At 36.6% G+C, this 21879-nt stretch overlaps 2 protein-coding genes across 2 annotated transcripts; one reads left to right on the forward strand and one right to left on the reverse strand.

Annotated features, from left to right (window-relative positions):
* The first annotated feature begins 903 nt into the window (after positions 1-903).
* Positions 904-1712, forward strand: LOC148562466 (uncharacterized). The gene is made up of 4 exons (XM_088489502.1): positions 904-1050; positions 1155-1235; positions 1335-1418; positions 1521-1712. The coding sequence occupies exons 1-4, from the start codon at positions 904-906 to the stop codon at positions 1710-1712; spliced, it is 504 nt and encodes a 167-aa protein (XP_088345628.1).
* A 9123-nt stretch (positions 1713-10835) lies between these two features.
* Positions 10836-11693, reverse strand: LOC107647173 (uncharacterized). Its single transcript, XM_016351290.1, has one exon. It carries the CDS (start codon positions 11691-11693, stop codon positions 10836-10838), a length of 858 nt encoding a protein of 285 aa, XP_016206776.1.
* Positions 11694-21879: the final 10186 nt, after the last annotated feature.

Consider the following 21879-nt stretch of genomic DNA (forward strand, 5'->3'; position numbering starts at 1 on the left):
GAAACTCGTTCGATGTGGTCTCATTGTTTCCTCCAGGATAAGTTTTTCGGTTACATAAGGACGACATCACAATGCGAAGGTATAAATTCTCTCATCAGATTTTATGTTAATCGCAAGAACACCCTCATTGACTTCATGCATAACCTGGATAGGGCCTTAAAGGAGTATAGAAACAACGAATTAATCACTGACTTTAAGTCTTAGTGCTCAGAGCCAGTGATGATTACCTCGTTGGAGGTATATGAAAGATCTGCATCATGTTATTTCACTCGAAACAGTTTTAAGGAAATTCGTAATGAGATTCAGAGGGCAGGGGCTTTGAATATCAAGGTACTAAGCACAACCTTGGACAAGGTCGAGTTCAGTGTGATTGCTCTCGGAGACCCGGCCAAAGATCGACGGGTGGAAGTCAATAGAGGTAAGAATATGTTCTCGTGCTCGTGCAAGCTGGTTGAATCACGTGGTATTCCATGTAGTCATGTCTTCTGTGCCATGAAGTTCGAAAACATACTTGAGTTTCCAGATTCGTTGATCTACAAAAGGTGGACTAAGAATGCAAAGAACGAATTTATTAGCACAGAAATGCCTGTGAATGATGACGTCGAAAGGGTCTTAAAGTTTTGAGTTGGTGCATTGGCATCGAATTGCAACAAGCTGTGTGATATTGCTTGCAAGGATCTAGCATACTTTGATGAAGTCCAATATGAACTTGTCAACTTAATTATCCGCCTGCAGTCACGCAAACAAGGCAACTCAACGCCTAATATTAATGTGGAAGGCATCAACAATCCCTTTGTTGTGAAAAGCAAAGGAGCCCCTTCCAAGAGGTCTTCTTGGAAGAAGAAGAGAGCATGCTCTAATTGCCACAAGTACAGTCATTACTACAAGCGCTGTCCAGAACTGATGCAGCATAGTGTGGAAGGTAACCCTTGCGATCGATCAGACGGCAATGCATCAGCCAGAGACTCAGGTTTTAGTCCAGAAAGGTTTGCTAATTCTTCGAGGTCGTTCTCAGTTAAGTCCAAACACCACTCCGGACCTAAGACCAAGGTACGATTTGTTTATTCTAACTACGCTCATGCCATGAAAATCTTCTTCGGTGGGTGTCCCTTTAAAAACCATTAAACTATGTGAATGTTCCTATGTTTGCGCAGCCTTTTAAAAAGGGTGGAACAAAGAAGTTTACGGCGACGGGTATGAGGAACCGGAATGGTAAAGACAACACCTTGGATGAGGTAATTTTTGTGAATGTAAACCTTTAATTTCCATGATATGAATTGGGTAAATTAATGAATATCTCCTTCTTCTTGTTAAAAAAAAAAATTATAAAACAGCGGAGCCTCCATGAAAGCAGTGAATCCATTGACATCGCGTCCATGAATGGATTTTTCAACAAAAATCTCTTTTCGTTAACACAGGTGCGATGCGTAAAACTCCTGTTAACCACTTTGTGATGATTGACCCTTACGCTTTTATGCATGATTATGGTTTCTTATTGGGGATTATGATGTCATAACCAGGTGAAGGAGTCAAAGCAGGACAAGGGACATTCATTCACAAAATATGAATGCGTTAATGGTGTCATGGATGAGAAATGTGACACACCACATTCGCAGATCGATGTCCGAGATCCGTTACCATCGTCAATGTCTTGTGGCAACAAACAAGGATCGTACATGGCATTGTTCGCGTCGATGCATAGGACACTTTGACCAATTTGAAGAATTAGTCTTCTGAATTTAGTGCAATTCAAATTTTTGGTTCTATAAGCATGATTAGTCCTGATTTACTGAACGCAATGTATTTGCCATTGCTTGGTATTAAGGAGTTTTAATCTGTTGTTATTTACGTTAACTGTGAATATGTCCATTAGAATAATAATTATCTTCAAAAATATGTACGTCTTTTGCTTACATTGCTGTATTCTAGTTGCAGTTAATTGTGGTTGAATTTTAGGTAAGGAGTTGCTACCATTGTGATTATGCAATACAGTTAATCAATTAGAGTTGTGTTAATTGATTTTTTTCCCCACTTAGTGCATTAGCATGATAATCATGTTCATTAATATGTATGTGTTTTGCTTACATTGCTGTATTTTAGCTGCAGTTAATTGTCGTTGCATTTGGTGTAAGGATTACCTACAATTGTGATTATGCAATACAATATAAATCAAAGTTGTGTTAATGGATTTTTTTTCCTACTTAGTGGATTGAATGGGTCGTATGCTCCAGGGTTGAATTGTTCATCAATGGTTGTACCTATTTTGTGTTACCTATGTTGTTTTACTTTCAGGTTGTGAATTTGTTTTGTTATTATGGATTTCCTATATTCGTTGGAAATTATTTTTTGGGAAAGTGGCACCCTGTGTATGAAAACAGTGTCAAATATAGCGAGTGTTTCTTGTACCATTTTAGCCGATTCGTTATTTGTCATGAATCCGTTATATATAAAGAAAAAAATGTGAACAGAAACACATTTATATTTGAGCATATCATACTTTCGATAATTAGGAACAATAACATTTTGAAGATGCTAATCTTAGATACTGACAGAAGATAACATTAGGAACAATAATACTTTGAAACCCTGCAGACATTTCCTTTAAGTTTAACATTAGCGAATTTTGAGGTGTTTTCAGCTATTTGCCTACAGCATGACTTTGATAGGCAGGGTTTTGCTTCCTGGGATTTCTGACTGAACATTTCCAAATTGTTTTCATCTGGCATCCGTAACATTGTAGACTATTATTACCTGATATTAAAAATTAATAAACAATCACTGTAACAAAAGTATATGTGAAGACATTTCAAGAAAACAAAGACTGCAATATTATAATTACTTGATTCATGCAGCCATCTAAACATGCAACTCATCCATGTTGTCACCCAAAACCAACAGTCGTCTCTTGCAACAAAAAAAAAAGTTGTGATCAATTTACACACTATATTCTCTCTCATTGTATTGTCTTAAATAGAAACTGGAAAGGGCTATCAAAACCTATGGCCTAGAAAGTTCCAGCGCGGATGGAATGAATGTATGGAATGCTTTGAATGTAAAATGTAGAAAGAAAGAAGATGATAGTATTTGGTTGAATGCACTCCGAAACGGACTTGTAGAGTTATTCGAATAAAAGCAAGTGTATTTTGTGATTCTAGAATACAAAAGAGAAGCTAGATTTAAGTTCTTGATGATCCGTTTGATTGTCTTGGAGATAGAATACTCAAGTTTGAGAAGTTTCGATAATGCTCATTCCCATATGAATCGGAAAATTATTTCCCACATGGTAATGATCGTCACCATGAAAATTGGTCAAACTCGAATATTCAATCTCCGATTCACTCGAACGCCTCACTAAGATCCTAAATCTAGGTTCTCCTTCATATTCTTAAACCACGAAATACCAAAGCTTTAATTTCAATCACTACACAAATCTGGACCAGCATTCACACAACCAAGCACTACCATCTCCCTCCTTTCCCATGTTACATTTATCCTATACAAGACGATTGAAAATACATTTGTCGTACAATTTTTTTATCGATTTTGAAAACCCAACAATTATTCATTTGGATATGAACTATATACATAGAATTTATCTATTCCGTTACTAACCGATCTGTGAGAGGGTGTCGCCACATCAATCTGACATACAGGACACGTACCTATTACTCCGACTCCTCCTCATGCATGTAGATGAGAATGTGTTAGAATAATTATACATTAAGACATTCTATGTTAATTAATACTAAGCTACTAGCAGTATAACAAAATCAGTTGCTAGTTTGGTATACTCTTAATCAAGGTCATAGACAACCGTTATACCCGATATCGTTGGAACTACCAACCGAAAATAAAATAAAAGGAAAATGGAGCATGAAAGAAGATATCAGTGTTTGGTTGAACGAAGGTTGGCACAGAATTCATGAGTTGCTAGGATTAAAGCATGGATATTTTGTGGTTTTTAAGTGTAACAGTTAATCCAAATTCAAATTCATGGTGATTCTTTCGAGTACCTCAGAGATCGATTATTTAAGTTTGAGAAATTTTTGTTACGATCGCAACCGTCCGAATCGGAAAATCATTTCCTATACAGCAGTGATCGTCACGGAAATTTCTCAAACTCGAATAATCGACCGCTGAGTCACCGTAATGGATCACAACAAATTTAAACTAGGATTTACCGTAACACGTACATACCACAAAATAAACAAACTTTAATCCCTGTAACTCGACAACTCTATACCAAACCCTCATTTAACCAAACGCTAACCTCTTCTTTCTTACTCTCTTTTTCGTTTATTTCATTTCCGGTTGGTAATTCCAACGAATTCGGATTTCAGAGTATAAAACAAAACCCCTTTTATTCCGTTTTCTCCGGGCAAAAACACCTTTTTTTCTAAAGGCATACACAAGGCTAAATACAATAGAACATACCGTTTCATCAGGAGTTGGCGGAAGGAAAATGGCTCCTGGCACTGTTAACAGATAGCTAATTCATCTAACCCGCAACAAGGAAGATGGTCATTTAGCATCATTTTTTGAGTGCTCCAGTCAGGTACCGATTCTTTAGCTTACATGTGTTCCAATATGGTTTGGCGGGGCCTTCATACATCCTTCGTGCAGCAGCAAAGGTTATTGATCATCATCGTCACTATTGTTCGCATGTACCTCATTAGTAAGTATTTCCGGATAGACGGTGGCCTGAACTTTGACCTAAGTACCAACCTGGTTGTACAACAACGAATCAAAAAATAACATAGTCAAAAATTCACAATAAATGATGCAAAGAAATCATACATTCACATATCCTGAAAAAAAAAGGTCCACCAAACTACTACTAATCCTGTTGCGTATGGGTTTTAGGACTTTCATCAATTTCCTTTCCAGGTGGCGGCAACCTACTCCGTGGTGTTACCCATGTTTCAATCACTGTCCATCTGACTTCAAATCGCAAAAAAAAAAAATTAAATAAAAAATACAAGTGAGAAATAGTCGTTTCCTTATAATGAATAATGTAAAAAGTCAGTCATCTTAATAAAAGAGGAAACGAATGAGAACTTACGATAAAGAGATGCATTTGAACCCCCGAAGGGAACTCACCACCGCTAACATGATAGGGCAGACGACTAAGGAAGATTATATAAGAGTATGAGGCGACCGACTTTGTTGATGAATATGGATCTACCTCTAATGACATACGCTTATGGCTTCCTTCGAATATATCTGGTCTCTACCTCTGATGACATATGGCTTCCTTCAAACATTATTGGTGTGTGCATCCTTTTTGAGATAGGGTTTTTTCTTTAACAATTCATGGGCTAATAAAACCAATAAAAAAAAACCCACACCACATCCGAAATTTCACCCTGACTAGATCTCAGTCCAACTACAATAAATTGCCCAACTTTGATTCATTAATAAAAAAGTTACATTAACAAAAACATGCAGTTCTCTTGTCTTTGTCACTGATTGGGCCAGATTTTTTTTAAAGTTTGTGCAATTACCAAAAAAAAATTCTTATGTAACCAAATTTTAGAAAAAAACAATAGTTCTCCAACAAAGAATGGTTAATCAATTTCTGAGAGAAAAAAAATTAGTTGAATGTATGTGAAAGGCCAACAATAAAAAAACTGTTTCTCCCCAATGGAATAAATTCATTCTGGCATTATTTCCAAAAAAAAAGGATATTCTGCCATTTGATCTTGAAAAAAAAAATTTCTCATCAAGTTAAAATGACAAAGTCAATTAAAAAAAGTACAAAAACCTACATCATTTGCGAATGCGATTCTGATTTAGTTCATACCCAAATTTGTTTTCAAATTCATCACATACAAAAAAGGCAATATAATTGTTCAACAACCAAGAAACAGATAATTTAGTTTCATACGTCCTAAAACTACGGAAAAAGTTTTATCATCATAGATGGACAAACATGTCAAACACATGCGTATTACGCCTTCAGTTCCTCATCATAAGGCATCCTATCTGCATCGAACCTGCATGATCGTCACTGGCTCAGTGGATATCACCTCGAAGATCCCCACACCACCTGGCTTGAAGTTGCACAATGAAGCAAAGTTCTCCCATCCTCCAGAAATAACGCCAAAGCTACCGTCCCTTTTTCCACTGTACCTTATATATGTAGCTTCGACCTCTATGTGGCCGTGTGTAAGGATGATAGGGTGCCTCTGACCAGTGAAGTGACTGAGATGAGGGACATTCGGCTGATTTTAACACAAGATATTTCAGTAAGTATCAGATAATTTAATGCTTCTTCAATAAAAAATATTTTAAACAACATGTTGCAACAAGTTAACGCTTACCAACAATCGCGACGACATCATGCGAGTAGTTAGGTCCATCACAAAAAAAGGGCCACTTGATTTTTACCTTAGCGGCAACGGCTTTAGCATTGGCTGAAGGAGGGATGTTGATACACTTTGCAATTTGATAGTCACCAGTCCTTACATATGGTGGTTCTTCAGGATCACGGAGTTGGTATGAATTCTCAATGCCACAAAAATCAAATATCCGGACTTGGAAATTGGAGTTTCGTTTGTGTGTGAAATAGAGCAAGGAGTCCAGATTGATTTTGTACATCTGGTAGAACTCCTGCCAGCCACGAGTCAATGCAATTTTGCCACTTTGGAGTTGCGACCGAAAGGGGTTATTCCTTCCGTCAGGCACAACCAGGTCCAGGTACGGGATACGGTTTGGGAGCTCATCCGGAGTTATAGGTAATGACTGTTACACATAGGTCAGGTTCGGTCAAAACATCGATAGCACACAAACTAGAAAATTCAAAGGTTTGTAGTCAAGGGAGGTGATTTACCAGTTTGAACATTGATGGCCTTATTACTGGCTTCAAAAACCTCAACTTGTAGTTTTGTGTGGTACCTTGATCCATCGGTAGCTTTCTCTTACCCTTGTCCTTCGAAGACGTCATCTATGGCAAGTGTAACATAGAGTTCATGTTGAAAAACGAACTAAATCAGAGTTCATGTAAAAAAACTCATACAAGTGACACTTACGATTCAAAATCTACAGACATGCATGTTTTTGGTATTGGAAAGAAAGTGGTTCAACTTTTTCACAAACAGTGCAACTTCATTTTGTTGAAATAGGTGAATGTCGTGAACTATTGAATCTTTAACAGAACAATTTTAAGCAAACCTAAATGCATAAAATCCTTTTCAAATTAACAAATGAGAAACCCAAATCAGTCACCCATTCATTTAAAAAACCTTAACTGGCTTATATTGATTTTACTACGATTAAATTTTTATTACATGAACATTGCGTGAAGATGATGATAATAACCGATCGCTACCAGAAGAAGAGTTAGGATAGAGTTTTACCTTGGTCGAGATTTTCGCGGAGAACAAGCTCTTGGAGTCAAAACCTTCAGCAGCAAAGTGTGTTAGCTTGGGGTTACCAGGAGAAGTGTTTTGCGAAGGAAGATGGAAAGTTGAAAAGTGAGGGATACTTAAGTTGCACGCTTTTGAAGGAAAAAAATTAAATTTAAAATGAGGTATTAAAACGCGGCGTTTTAAAAAAATGAAATTTTACATGAGCTATTAAAACGTGGTATTTTTGATAATCTTCAACAAATATTCCGTTCTATCCCAATAACTCCCCGTAAATCCCCCTCCATCAATGCCTGTAGTTTATGAAAACCTCAAAAAAATTTAATTTGCCTTCCAAAAAAAATAAATTCCTAGGAAAATAAAATTATTCAGTGATTGCTATTAACCCAATTAATGTTAGCAAAGTTGTTGAAGCACATTTTATGACGTAAATAATAATTTTGAATTAATTTGATTAATGGGTTTCTAAGTAACTACTAGTATTTTCTTTGAAAATTAAATTCTTCAACATTTGTTACTAGCGCAATTAATGCTAAATTAAGATATAACCGGTTAAATTTTGAAAGAAACTTTTTTATTTTTTAATATCTAAATTAAAATTTTGAAATCATTTGATTACTGGGTATCTTTTATTTTTTATTTTTAATGACTATTACTACGTATTTTGATAACTATTTAGTATTTAAATTTAAATTCTTCAATGTTAGTTATTAACGTAATTAAAACTAAAAAATCTTTCCTGGTTGAAGCAAACTTTACTGGGTAAATTAAAATTTTGAAATCAATTGATTACTTGCTTTCTTGATATCTAAAAGTATATAACAAATAAACTAGTTTGCAATTCAATTCATATTTAAAAATAAATTAGTTATAACATTTTCTTTATCGACAACGTGTATTAGCAAGGGATAACAATTTTGAAAACATTAGTCATTCAATTAAAGGGGATATATGCACATTTATAAATGAGACATTTCCAAAACATTTTGATAATCAATTAAAGGGGACTTTACATTTTCAAAACATTAGGATAACACAAAGAATTGGCTAACAATAACTACCCACTACCATTGATTCGACGTTTGGATTAATTTCACATCAAAAAGTTTAATAAATTCTCAACTAACATAGTAACATAGCAAAAAAGAAAAAAGTTACACCTATTAATCAACTATTCTTCGTCTGTAACACTTCCTTGGCATCTCCATCCCTTCAACCACAGCCATCTTCGCAGTAATTAAACAAGAATGAAACCGGTTTTCCGGTAAGCATCTTCTTCAATCTTCTATTACCTCCTTTGATAACAGCTGTATCTGTAAAAAATTAAACCGAGTATATTTACATAACTGCATGCAGAGAACCAGTAAATAAAGAGTCAGGAAATGTTTGGCTATAAATCATCCCTTCTTTTAGGTTTCACTCCCCTGTTTTTCATTTGTCATTGTTTCTTCATGTTGGTTAGGTATGTTAATGCATTAAGGAACATACAACAATCGTATAACCAGTTTTATGTCTTCGGGCTCTTCACAACAGATGTACGTTAATCCATAATTTTCCTTGCTTCGTTGTTATGCTTCTGTTAAAAAACCTTTGGAACACTAACTTGCCATGGTTTTGTCTTGTTCCGCCACAGGATGATATCGAATTCCCACCTAATATCGTGAATCTATTCAAGTGGTACAGTACCACGGATCTTTATTTAATAGACACTCAAGACAATTGCCTCCACATCACGCCCAAAAGAGACATTGACAGGTTTTGGATTAAGGGAGCTGATTTAGGGAGGATACGACGCATGTATAGACGATTTTCTTTGCTGAGTGTGGAGCTTAGGTACGTTGGCTGGAGAGTATTCTACATGATCGTCAGGGACATTAATCGGAAAGAGGAACCTCCCTGTGTCGTTGACGAACTGTATGCGTCGAAGGTTTTGTCTGAACAAATTATACAACGCTTGTCGTCGGTGTGCGGTGCTTACTTCAACAAAGAATCCCAACTAAGAGTCTACCACACCGAGATATTTCTTAGGAATCACTACCGGAGCCAACAACAGCATCATGTGGATACTCAGCAGTCAGGGTGAGCAACATCTTACCACTGTTATCTGCTCTAATTTCTCACGTTTTCAATTTTTATGCCTAAATTTTTTGAACTCTACTACAATGTCAACAAGAGGCAACAAGGTGGGGGAACTGAGGCAGGTCCTAGTAAGCGGCAGCGACCCACAACCTCCCCTGACTTGTCCGTCAACCAGGGGTCAACCTAGAAGATTTATGCAGACCTTTAAAAGTTCCTGTGTTGTGTAATTAATCAAAATGTTATTCTAAATGTGTTATTTTGTCTATGATGTGCTGTATTTGACATTTGGTGAACATTTGTGATATTTTTTATTTGTATATATGGTCCATATATCCTACATTCTATTTTATTGCGACTACCTTTAGTTATAGGTAGTGTATCGACCTAATAGTGACTGCTACTGAATGCAAATGCAATGCTACTGAATGCAAATGATACTGAATGCACATATCAAACGTGAACAATAATCTATCGGGAACAGATTCGATTAGCTTAAGTATTTAACAAAAAAAAATGACATGTTAACTATTAAACAATAAGCTTGGCCATGACAAGAATTTTAGAAGTTTAGTTATTCTTCTTGTGCAAGAATTGTTTGTGGCCGTAGCATCATTGTCACAGTGTTGTAACCCTCATGAATGTTGGGTTTATTTGATTTCTTCACTTTGTTATTTGTTAATTGGGACACTCTGCCGCTTTTGGGTTTAAAAAAAATGAAACGTAATGGAATTCCAAACAAGTACATTGGCCCTGGCCCATTTAAATTTAAATTGGAATTTTTGGGCATAGTGTATAACCCTTTATAGTTCAGAAAGATTATATTTTTTACTAACAACAACTTTAGAGCCCGTTAAAAAAATTAAAAATTTATACACAACAAGGCAGCCACATACACCAGGGCGATTTCAAAATGTCACACTAAAAAAGGAGATATTCAACGTGTATAGTTCCAAAAAATATTCCTGGTATGTCCCCTACGTTAGTCCCAAGAAGTTCAACTACATCATAATATCTTATCTTTAGGAGGTGGATGGTGAAGGACTCCAAACGACATGAGGTTAATTACTGGTTATAGGGTTTCTGATTTCCAATTTAAACTTCATGACCACAGCCGAATAAGGAACCAGATTGAGCAAGATTTTAGAAACAAAATTTGGTAACATATAATGGAATGATAGTTTAAATTGGATATAAAAAATGAACATTTGTGCTTTCGTGGTATATCGCATGGTGTTTTAATTCCATCTAACGTATAAATCAGCTCCCTAAACAAGTAAACATTCTGGTATAACTAAATTAATTTGAAAAAATGACACTAACCTTGATCGTGTATTGTAGACTAATCCATACATCGATAATGTGTTCCTGTCCACCATTTGATCCAACTTTTCATGCCTTGTATGGTATGATGAACAACATTTTTGTCTCCATGATAATACCCGGGATTGAGGCGTCGTTGAAAAGAACAAAAGCAAAATCACCTGAGTCTTTCTCCCTCCGAGGCATGACTGTCACCTTTTGAACCACATGACCAAACAAGTTGCAAAAAAACTCAGCAATTCCATCCGCAGTGGGCATAGACTCTCGACCGAAGCATACGGTCAGTGTCTTTGGATGTTCCGCATCGTCCAGCTCCTTGCAAATGTACTTCTGATTTCCCTTTTCTTGCTCAGTTTGCCTTCCTCCTTGTTGCATATGCATTCGTCGGCCATTGTTGTGTCTGCTCAATTCCTCTGGTGCAACTGATATGCCATCGTCATGTGTGTTGAAACCCAATAATCTTGCAAGATTCCTTTGATACTCTAACCACACAGCATCCATTGTTACGTCGCCTAGAATTCTAGAGCAAATATTTGAAAGGGTATCGGGAATTATGGTTAGGAGGATGGATCTTATCCTATGAACCTGGTATAAGGTGAGCTCAGTTTTCAACGCGTGTCTGAGGGTTTCGAGTTTTCTGGATTTGTCCAGAACCCCTGAGAACTCGGGAGATAGTAGGCATTGCAAACAGATGACACAATCCTCGGCAAGACTGTTCATAAACCTGCCGTCCTTTTTTATGGCAGTTTGCAGAATACCGCTCAGTCCCATGGTCTCCATTGACAGTAGAAATGCGATGACCATCAATGACTGTGTAACTTCACGGTTAAGGACTTGTCTCAGCATCCTGAATGCAGTTTGATCGACTCCATGAAATATTTCCAAACATTCGACTGCCATGCTTGAGGGCTTCCTTCTAGTATCCATGTTGTATGGGGAAGAATTTGTAAGCATATAGTTTGTAGTTTTTGTGCGTAGTCCACTCACTCGTAGCCTCCTTCTTGTAAGCATGCAGCATGGTCTCCACTTTATTGTACCATGTTGTTGCTCGTAGTCCTAGACTAACCATCACCTACCTTGGAATATTAATTAATGGCCTTAATTACGTGGTATATGGTATTATGGATACCACTAGGTGTGGTTTAGAGTTTCTTCTTGAAATAGAACATGCAATACCTTAATCTAATACGGAATAAATTGAAGTTAAATTGGGTAAACCTCCCCATAATTTATGAATCATGCCAAATTATTTAGCTTAAGCAACTTTATACCAACATTGAGTTTTAGTGTTATCGATGTGTGCGGTTTAGGGTTCACGGTTCAATGCGTACAGTTCAATATGTACGGTTTAGTGACTAGGTTTTAGATTGAATGGTTTCGTGGGTATGGTTTAGTGACTTAGCGGTTTCCGGTTCAATGTGTACGGTTTAGGGTTCACGGACTATTGACTAGGTTTTAGATTAAATGGTTTCGTGCGTATGGTTCAGTGACTTGGCTGGTTCCGGTACCAATGTGTTTAGTTTAGGGTTCACGGACTAGTGACTAGGTTTTAGGTTGAATGGTTTCGTGCCTATGGTTTACGGTTTGGTGGTTTCTGGTTCAATGTATACGGTTCAATGTGTACGATTTAGTGACTATGGTTTCGTGGGTATGGTTTAGTGACTTGGTAGTTTCTGGTTGAATGTGTACGGTTTAGGGTTCACAGACTAGTGACTAGGTTTTAGATTGAATGGTTTCGTGCGTATGGTTCAGTGACTTGGCTGGTTTCGGTTCAATGTGTTTAGTTTAGGATTTACGGACTAGTGACTAGGTTTTAGGTTGAATGGTTTCGTGCCTATGGTTTATGGTTTGGCGGTTTTCGGTTCAATGCGTATGGTTCAATGTGTACGGTTTAGGGTTCACGGACTAGTGACTAGGTTTTAGGTTGAATAGTTTCGTGCCTATGGTTTACGGTTTGGCGGTTTCTGGTTCAATGTGTACGGTTTAGTGACTAGGTTTTAGAGTTAATGGTTTCATTGGTATGGTCTAGTGACTTGGCGGTTTCCGGTTCAATGTATACGATTTAGGGTTCACGGACTATTGACTAGGTTTTAGATTGAATGGTTTCGTGCGTATGGTTCAGTGACTTGGCTAGTTCCGGTTCAATGTGTTTAGTTTAGGGTTCACAGACTAGTGACTAGGTTTTATGTGGAATGGTTTCGTGCCTATGGTTTACGGTTTGGCAGTTTCCGGTTCAATGCGTACGGTTCAATGTGTACGGTTTAGGGTTCACAGACTAGTGACTACGTTTTAGGTTGAATGGTTTCGTGCCTATGATTTACGGTTTGGCGGTTTTCGGTTCAATGTGTACGGTTTAGTGACTAGGTTTTAGAGTGAATGGTTTCGTGGGTATGGTTTAGTAACTTGGCGGTTTTCGGTTCAATGTGTACGGTTTAGGGTTCACAGACTATTGACTAGGTTTTAGATTGAATGGTTTCGTGCCTATGGTTTAGTGACTTGGCTGGTTCCGGTTCAATGTGTTTAGTTTAGGGTTCACGGACTAGCGACTAGGTTTTATGTTGAATGGTTTCGTGCCTATGGTTTACGGTTTGGCGGTTTCCGGTTCAATGCGTACGGTTCAATGTGTACGGTTTAGGGTTCACGGACTAGTGATTAGGTTTTAGGTTGAATGGTTTCGTGCCTATGGTTTGCGGTTTGGCAGTTTCCAGTTCAATGTCTACGGTTCAATGTGTACGGTCTAGTGACTAGGTTTTAAAGTGAATGGTTTCGTGGGTATGGTTTAGTGACTTGGTGGTTTCCGGTTCAATGTGTACGGTTTAGGGTTCACGGACTATTGACTAGGTTTTAGATTGAATGGTTTCGTGCCTATGGTTTACGGTTTGGCGGTTTCCGGTTCAATGCGTACGGTTCAATGTGTACGGTTTAGGGTTCACGGACTAGTGACTAGGTTTTAGGTTGAATGGTTTCGTGCCTATGGTTTGCGGTTTGGCAGTTTCCAGTTCAATGTCTACGGTTCAATATGTACGGTCTAGTGACTAGGTTTTAGAGTGAATGGTTTCGTGGGTATGGTTTAGTGACTTGGCGGTTTTCGGTTCAATGTGTACGGTTTAGGGTTCACGGACTATTGACTAGGTTTTAGATTGAATGGTTTTGTGCCTATGGTTTACGGTTTGGCGGTTTCCGGTTCAATGCATATGGTTCAATGTGTACGGTTTAGTGTGTGTTTGGATTACAGTTTGCAAACGGGAGTTTGCATAAAATTGATTTTGCAAACTTGATTTTGATCAAAAGTAAGTTTGTGTTAAAGTGATTTATGTTTGGTAATTTTTGTATCAAAATGGATTATAGTAAAATAAATATCGTTTGGCTTATATCATTCAAAATTACTTTTAGATAAAAAATTACTAAAATGGATATCAACTTAAAATTTTTTTTAATATTATCCTATTATTTTAATTTAGATATTTAAATAGACAAAATATATTTTTAAATAAAAATTAAACATATAAATTTTAGATATATATATATATATATATAAGAATATTTAATCAAATATGTTACATTTTTTAAGTATTAAATGTTACTTTAGTATTCTTTTACATCGTACTCTTATTATAGCACTCTGAATAATCTTATTCTTAATATTAATTTGGAATCCAACGTTTATGATTTTATTATTATGTATGATTAATTTTTTATTTAATTTATCTTTTTTAATGGAATTATAATCTATATTATAAAAAATTACACTAAAACATAGTATACGAGAATTACAATTATAAAAGATAGTACTAAAAATAATAAAAAAAATTAACTATTTACTTTCTAGTGATCGAAACAAATCCAAAAGTTCTTAATGATCTTTTTATATAATATATTTTAGTATTTTTAGTACTCTTTTTTTAGTATGTTATAATTTTTTACTATTATTTTTTACAGTTAATTTTTTATTTAATTTAGTTTACCTAATAGAATCACTAAATTATATTATAAAAAGATAATAACAAACATAATTCTCAAAAATCACAATTATAAAAGTGTATAATGTCAAACAAATAGTTGAAAAAAAATAAAAATAATAAATAATAGAAAAATAGACCTCATATAAATAGAAATAACAAGAATTTTATAAATAATACAATAACATATATAAAGGATAAAGTTGGTAGAAAGTAAATAAATGGTTAGTATCTATAGCCAAAAGCCCGTTAAGAAAACGTAGAAGCTAAAAATAGTTGCTTCTTGTAAACGTGGTTTTGACAGCAAAATCACTTCTGCATTCATGAGAAAAACAATTTTCCAAACCAAAAGTTGAAGCTTTCAAAAAATTTAAACGTGCTTCTTCCCTTCCCACGGGTTTCCCAAACACACCCTAAGGGTTTCGTGCATATGGTTCACTACGTTTTAGATTGAATGGTTTCGTGCATATGGTTTATGGTTTGGCGATTTCTAGTTCAACGCGTACGGTTCAATGTGTACGGTTTAGTGACTAGGTTTTAGAGCGAATGGTTTCGTGGGTATGGTTTAGTGACTTGGCGGTTTCTGGTTCAATGTGTACGGTTTAGGGTTCACAGACTAGTGACTAGGTTTTAGGTTGATTGGTTTTGTGCCTATGGTTTACGGTTTGGCAGTTTTCGGTTCAATGCGTACGGTTCAATATGTACGGTTTAGTGACTACGTTCACTACGTTTGAGATTGAATCGTTTCGTGCATATGGTTTATGGTTTGGCGGTTTTTGGTTCAATGCGTCCGGTTCAATGTGTACGGTTTAGTGACTAGGTTCACTAGGTTTTAAATTGAATGGATTTGTGCCTATGGTTTACGGTTTGGCGGTTTCCGGTTCAATACGTACGGTTAAATGTGTACGGTTTATTGACTAATAGTTTGTTTTTTTTTTAATTTTGTATTTTTTTCGTTCATGGAAGAAAGTGATTTGCGATGAGGGATGAGAATTTTAGTCTCCTATGACTTAACTTTTTAGGCGACGGCCAAAAAGTGGAATGCACAAAAGTCATTACGCAATAAATTAGCTGATGAGTGTCCATGACAAAGGAAAATTAAACAAAGAAAGTGTGGGAGACAGGTAATGTAATACACATAGTTAATGAAAAGGAATATAACTCATAGGAAATGGGAAAAAATATACCCTTTTTCTCGAGTTATTGACCTAATACGTATATGATTTTCAAACTAACCTTTTCGAGTGTTTAGCCATCTCATTAAACTCTGTTGTGGACTAAATCTTTGACCGGGTGTGTGATAATGAGAGATAGCAACAAACACAATTCTGTTATGAGTATAGTATTATGAGAATTAAATCAATTAATTGATTCATGGAGACAAGCATTCATTACAAAAATTAAAAGAAATCTTTAAGTAACTAACTGGCTTTACGAAAATAATAGTCAGTTACTAGAAAAATTTATTAGATTTGACTACAACAATATAAATCAAGTAATGTATTGAGCTGAATAACTTCAATTAGTTCCAAAAGATAGAGACTTCGAGTCACAAAAAAAAAGGATGGAGCCTTATCTGTTACCAATCAGAAAATAGAGTTTTAAATAAATTAATTTTTTGCAAAACGTACGTAACCTGCCTCATATATTAGAGGTCTAATACCAAATATCAATCAGATGTCAGAACTCATTTGAATAGTACGGACAACCTACCATGTTTGTTATTCTTTTAAGAAATTGTGCTTGGTAGTGGAGTGCAACTCATTAACTGTACATGTTGCATTATTTTTCTTATTTTTTTTTTAAAAATTCAAACAGCTAAAACATCCAATGGCTGCTAGAGGAAAGCGACGCTCAACACAAAAAATAGAAAAGGGAGACGATGAAGCCAAAAAGGAACAAAATAGAAAAATCTCAAGAAAAGTCGTCGATAAGGAAGTGATAGAATTGTGATCCAGGTTAGAATTAAGTTATATTTCACCCGTCGGTTATTGTACTTTTAAATCGATTCCAAATACAAAGTATTCATATTTTATGTTTTGTTTTTCGTAGTCTCCGCGGAAGCACCATGCATGACCAGCGACTACATGTAAATTTTAATGGTGGAGCCGGTAAAGAAATTGGCGAGGACTTGGGTAAAACTACAGTACTAGAAGGATCCCTAAAAGATGTGGTAATGTAAATGTTGACGATGATGAATACACTTTCAAACCTGATTGCTTCCCAGACCAAGACGTGTTATCCTGTGTTTGGAACAATGCCACAAACAATTAATCTTCGGAATGGTCCGCCCGATAACTTCAACCATATAGTAATGCCTGTGATCATGAGCGGATTTAGCATGCCATCGTGTACTCTTGAGAGGAATCTAGATTCATCCAAGAAGATTATATCCAACATGTCCAGTATTCATCAAGCCGCGGATTCAATTTCGCATAAAAATACAAAGTGTTGTTCAATGTCTCCAAAGTGTGAACAAACAACGCCAGTTGATTATGTTATTCGCCGCAATTTGTTCAGTGATGATGGTATTGAAAAGAAGACAGATACAGAACCAGTTATACCGAGTAGCTTAGACAAGGCGGTATATGTTAGCTACTTCAACCCGGCTGACAGAAAGTTGCCACTAACAAAGGAATCCTCAAAGATACCTGCGGTGGGTTATCTACTGTTAAGGAATTGTTAAATATTTGTTGTTCTAATTAAGTATTAATAACTAACGCGTAAGTTTTCATTTTATCAGTGGATGCCTGTTCTGTTTCGCCCCCCAGCTGATATGGCATTGTGGAAGGACGAAGTTTCAGTCGTGACCTATGTATTTGGTTCAGATCTGGAGGACGAAGAATTGAATTTGGAGATAATCTCACAGACAAACTTGTGGCACGCTAATAGGAGAGTCATGTATACTCTACTGCCAAACAAACCATTGGTGGATGAGGTATGGATTGTTAAGTCATTAGCATTTGTTAATTTCATAAATGAAACTCCGAACATCTAAAATAGTTCTATTAATGGAATATTTGTATATATTTGTTCTTATTGTTCATCAAACAACGAACGATAAAGCAGATCATAAACTTGACATCAAGCATGCTCATGTGTGATGCACGCAAGGACACCACGTTTCCCTGCTTGTAGTTTTTACCCACTACATTTTCGGTGAGTCAAAAAACAATTAACAGATTGTCCATCGCATGGTTTCCATTGATCTTAAACATGTTCCCCTAAACTAAAATTTCAGCAATTTGCCCTTAATTGGACTCACTCGCCAAAGACTTTGAAACGCTATTACACTGAGGAATACATGGGAGAGTTTGAATCGTTATGCAAGGTAAGTTTCTACTTTACGTATCACAATATATGTTAATGTCAGTAAAGAATACTTATTCTAATATAACTCATTTGTGTATTTTTTGTTAGATTTTCGTTCCAATGAATGAGGATAACATGCACTGGTAACTGCTTGTAATTGACATTGAAAAAAGATACCTGATATTACTAGATTCTAAACTATGCGTCTCGAGCAGAACCAGGCGCCGTCGTTGTGCCAAGCTAATGGTAGTGTTTTAAAATTTCTTATAGTCATAAATAACTATTCTAAGTTACTTGAACACGCAGTGGACTTGACACATGAAATAAATTTTACTATGATTACAGGCACTGTTTATTGAAGAGATGCTTGATGACTCGACCTTCTATGCTAACCACACAACACACAGACCAGTAATTTCCGAATATCCTATAATATACCCTGCAGAGATTGGAGAGCAAAATGATGACTCGTAAGAAACCATAAAAATTGTCGTTGCAAGTTGAATTCTAAATTTCCAACAGACATCAATGGTTTTGCTAACATGTGAAAAAATTTTTGCTTTTGCACAACTTCAAGAGACCGCTAAGATATTTATTGATGTTGTTATTGTGCTATACACTGCTTTTCCTTCCAGCATTGGTTAATGATGATAATATTTTTTACAATTCTATTCCATCTGCTATGATCATGTACCCTAAAAAATTAAGTTGGGTATAGACTATAACAAACTTTTTTTTAATATGCAAGGAATGATTGTGGAGTTTGGGTGACAACCTGGATGAGAGAGTGCCAATGGAGGAATAACTACAATATTAAGGTAATTATACAATAAATTTCCTTTCATGGTTTCCTATATTCACTTAAAATGTTAATCTAACGTATGCTGACATCTGACTTTTTTTTTTGCGCTTAGGTAAATGAAAGCACAAGATTGCGGCTGGCTATTGATCTGGTCATGAATCCGTTCAATTTGAAATCCCAGGAAGTCTTTCAGGCAGCAAAGACATACTACAATGCAATATCTAAAAAGGAAGAGCGATTGGTTAAGGGGATAGGAAATATGCTCTGAGTTATTTATACCCAAGGCATTCAAATAATTGTGTTAATTGCTTAGACTTTTAATCCTTTAATGCTTGCAACAACTTATTAGGATTATGTTATTTGCAATACTTTACGTTAATTATTGATTTAGGTTTTGTATTGCGCATATTGATTGAGAAAAAACTACTGGATCATAATAAAATCGATCTAGTTGGCCCGAAACCCTTTTAAAAAAACCAAAAAATTTTTTTACCTGAGATTATGATATTTATATATTAATTAATGGGATATTTTAGTCCATTTTATAATGGAATTCCGCATTTTGGTATGTTAATGAGAAAATCGTTTAAATTAGTTCCGATATTTTATAAATCAATTAACTAAAAATGATTTCAATAATTTAACCAACTCTAAACACAAGATTATACTTATTATAGTGTTTTTATTTTCCTTTGTGTAACCTTCGTTATCTTTATTATGTGTATTCGTTTAGTGATACGCAGACCAACGAAGGGTAATTAAACTTCATTTACATTTTCCAAACAAGAGGAATACCATTCAAAGAGAGCTTATTGTATGTATTTATTATTCAGTTTACATTTTCGAAAAGGTTTGATTACTAATGGCATTTGAATCCAAATGGATGGCTTCAAGATATCCATTTAACCCTCCTATGCAACCGGTGCAACGTTTGGTTTTACTCCCTTTAACAGTTAATCTTGAGTTCCTCCAAAAATTATTTGATAACAACAGTTTAAACCCTCTTCTAATTCACTCACCGCGCCTATCACCTGCAGCAACTAGTCACTACTTTTAGCAAACAAAGATGGAGTCACAATTCCGGTAAGCATCCGACTATTATCTGCTTTTTGATCAATTTTTTTTCACACACATGACCGTCTGTCTTTGCATGGAATGTTCTTTACAAATTTGATGATTTTATAATTTTTTGGTTGTGTGATTGCATGTTTTGTGCTTTTTAACGTTGGTGCCTTTTCAATTTTTGGTTCGGGTTGGCTAGTTACGTGTAAGGGTGTGCAAAAAAACTGGTTTCACTGAACTGAATTGAAACTGAACTGAAACTGTTTTAAATAAACCAGTTTTTTTAAATAAAAAACTGAACTGAAACCATAATTTTTATGAAACCAGTTTATTAAAAACCAGTTTTTATGGTTCAGTTTAGTTTTAAACCAAATTAAAACTGGTTTTATTTACACTCTAAAATTAGTTTTTACATACTCTTTCTCTCTCTCTCTCTCTCTCTCTCCCCTTCCTCTCTTTCTCCTCCTCTCTCCCTTCTCTCTCTCTTTTCCTTTTCTTCCTTCTCTCCCTTTCTCTCTCTCTCTCTCTCTCTCTCTCTCTCTCTCTCTCTCCCCTTCTCTCTCTCTCTCCTCCTCTTTCTCCCTCTCCTCTCTCTCCCTCCTTTTCCTCTCTCTTCCCCTTTCTTTCTCTCTCCTCTCCCTCCTCTCTCTCCCCCTCCCATCTCTCTCTCTCTCTCTCTCTCCTATCCCTCTTCTCCCTCTCTCCCCCTTCCTTCCTCTCTCTCTCTCTCCTCCCTTCTCTCTTCCCCTCTCTCTCTCTCCCTCCTTTTCCTCGCTTTCCACTTTTCTTTCTCTCTCTCTCCTTTCCCTCCCTCCTCTCTCTCTCTCCCCTTTCCCTCGCTCCCCCTCCCTTCCCCCTTCTCTCTCTCTCTCTCTCTCTCCTTCTCTCTCCTTCCCTCCTCTCCCTCTCTCTCTCCTCCCTTCTTTCTTCCTCTCTCTCTCCCTCCTTTTCCTCACTCTACCCTTTTCTTTCTCTCTCTCTCCTCTCCCTCCTCTCTCTCCCCCTCTTTCTTCCTCCCTCTCTCTCTATTTTCTCTCTCTCTCTCTCTCTCTCTCTCTCTCTCTCTCCCCCTCTCTTTCCTTTTTCTCCCCTCTCCCCACTCCCCCTCCCTTCCCCCTTCTCCCTCTCTCTCCCTCCCTTCCCCCCCTCTCTCTCCCCTTTTGTTTCTCTCTTCCTCTTCCTCTTTTTCTCTCTCTTTTTTCCCTTTTTTCTCTTTCTCTCTCTCTCTCTCTCTCTCTCTCTCCCTTCCCTTATTTTTCTCTCTTTCTTCTCTCCCCTCTCTCTCTTTCTCCTCTTTCTTCCCTTCCTTTCTCTCTTTTCTCTTTCTCTCTCAACCTTCTCTCTCTCCCCCTCTTTTCTCCAAAATAAGAGAGAGAAGAAGGGAGAGAAAAAAGAGGAAAAAAGAGGGAAGAAAGAGCACAAAAAAAAGAGAAAGAAAGAGAGAGTGAGAGAAAGTGAGAGAGACAGAGAGAAAGAGAGAGAGAGAGAGGGAGAGAGAGAGGGGAGGGGAAGAGGGAAGGATAGAGAGGGAGAGAGATAGAGAGAAAGAGGGATATGGGAGAGAGTGAGAGAAAGGGATAGATGGAGTAAAGGGAGAGAGAAAGAAAGGGGAGGGGGAGAAAGAGGGGCAGGGGAGAGAGAGAGAGAAAGAGAAAGAGAGGGGAAGGAGAAAAAGAGGGGGAGAGAGAGAAGAGGAAGAGTGAGAGGGGAATGAGAGAGAGAAAGGGAGAGAAGGAGAGAGAGAGAGAGAGAAAGGAGGGAGAGAGAGGGAGAGAAGAGGAGAAAGAGAGGAAGAGGGGAAGAAAATAGAAAAAGGGAGAGAGAAAAAAAGTGGGAGAGAGAGGGGGAGAAAGAGAGAGAGAGAGAAAGGGGGTAAGAAAGAGAATATAAAATCTAATTTTATATATGTTAAGAGAGAGAGAGAGAGAGAGAGATAGGAAGGGGAGAGAAAAGGAGAAGAGGGAGAGAGAGAGAGAGG

Source organism: Arachis ipaensis, chromosome B6 (assembly GCF_059453495.1).
Source record: "Arachis ipaensis isolate K30076 ecotype BB chromosome B6, ASM5945349v1, whole genome shotgun sequence".
NCBI lineage: Eukaryota > Viridiplantae > Streptophyta > Magnoliopsida > Fabales > Fabaceae > Arachis > Arachis ipaensis.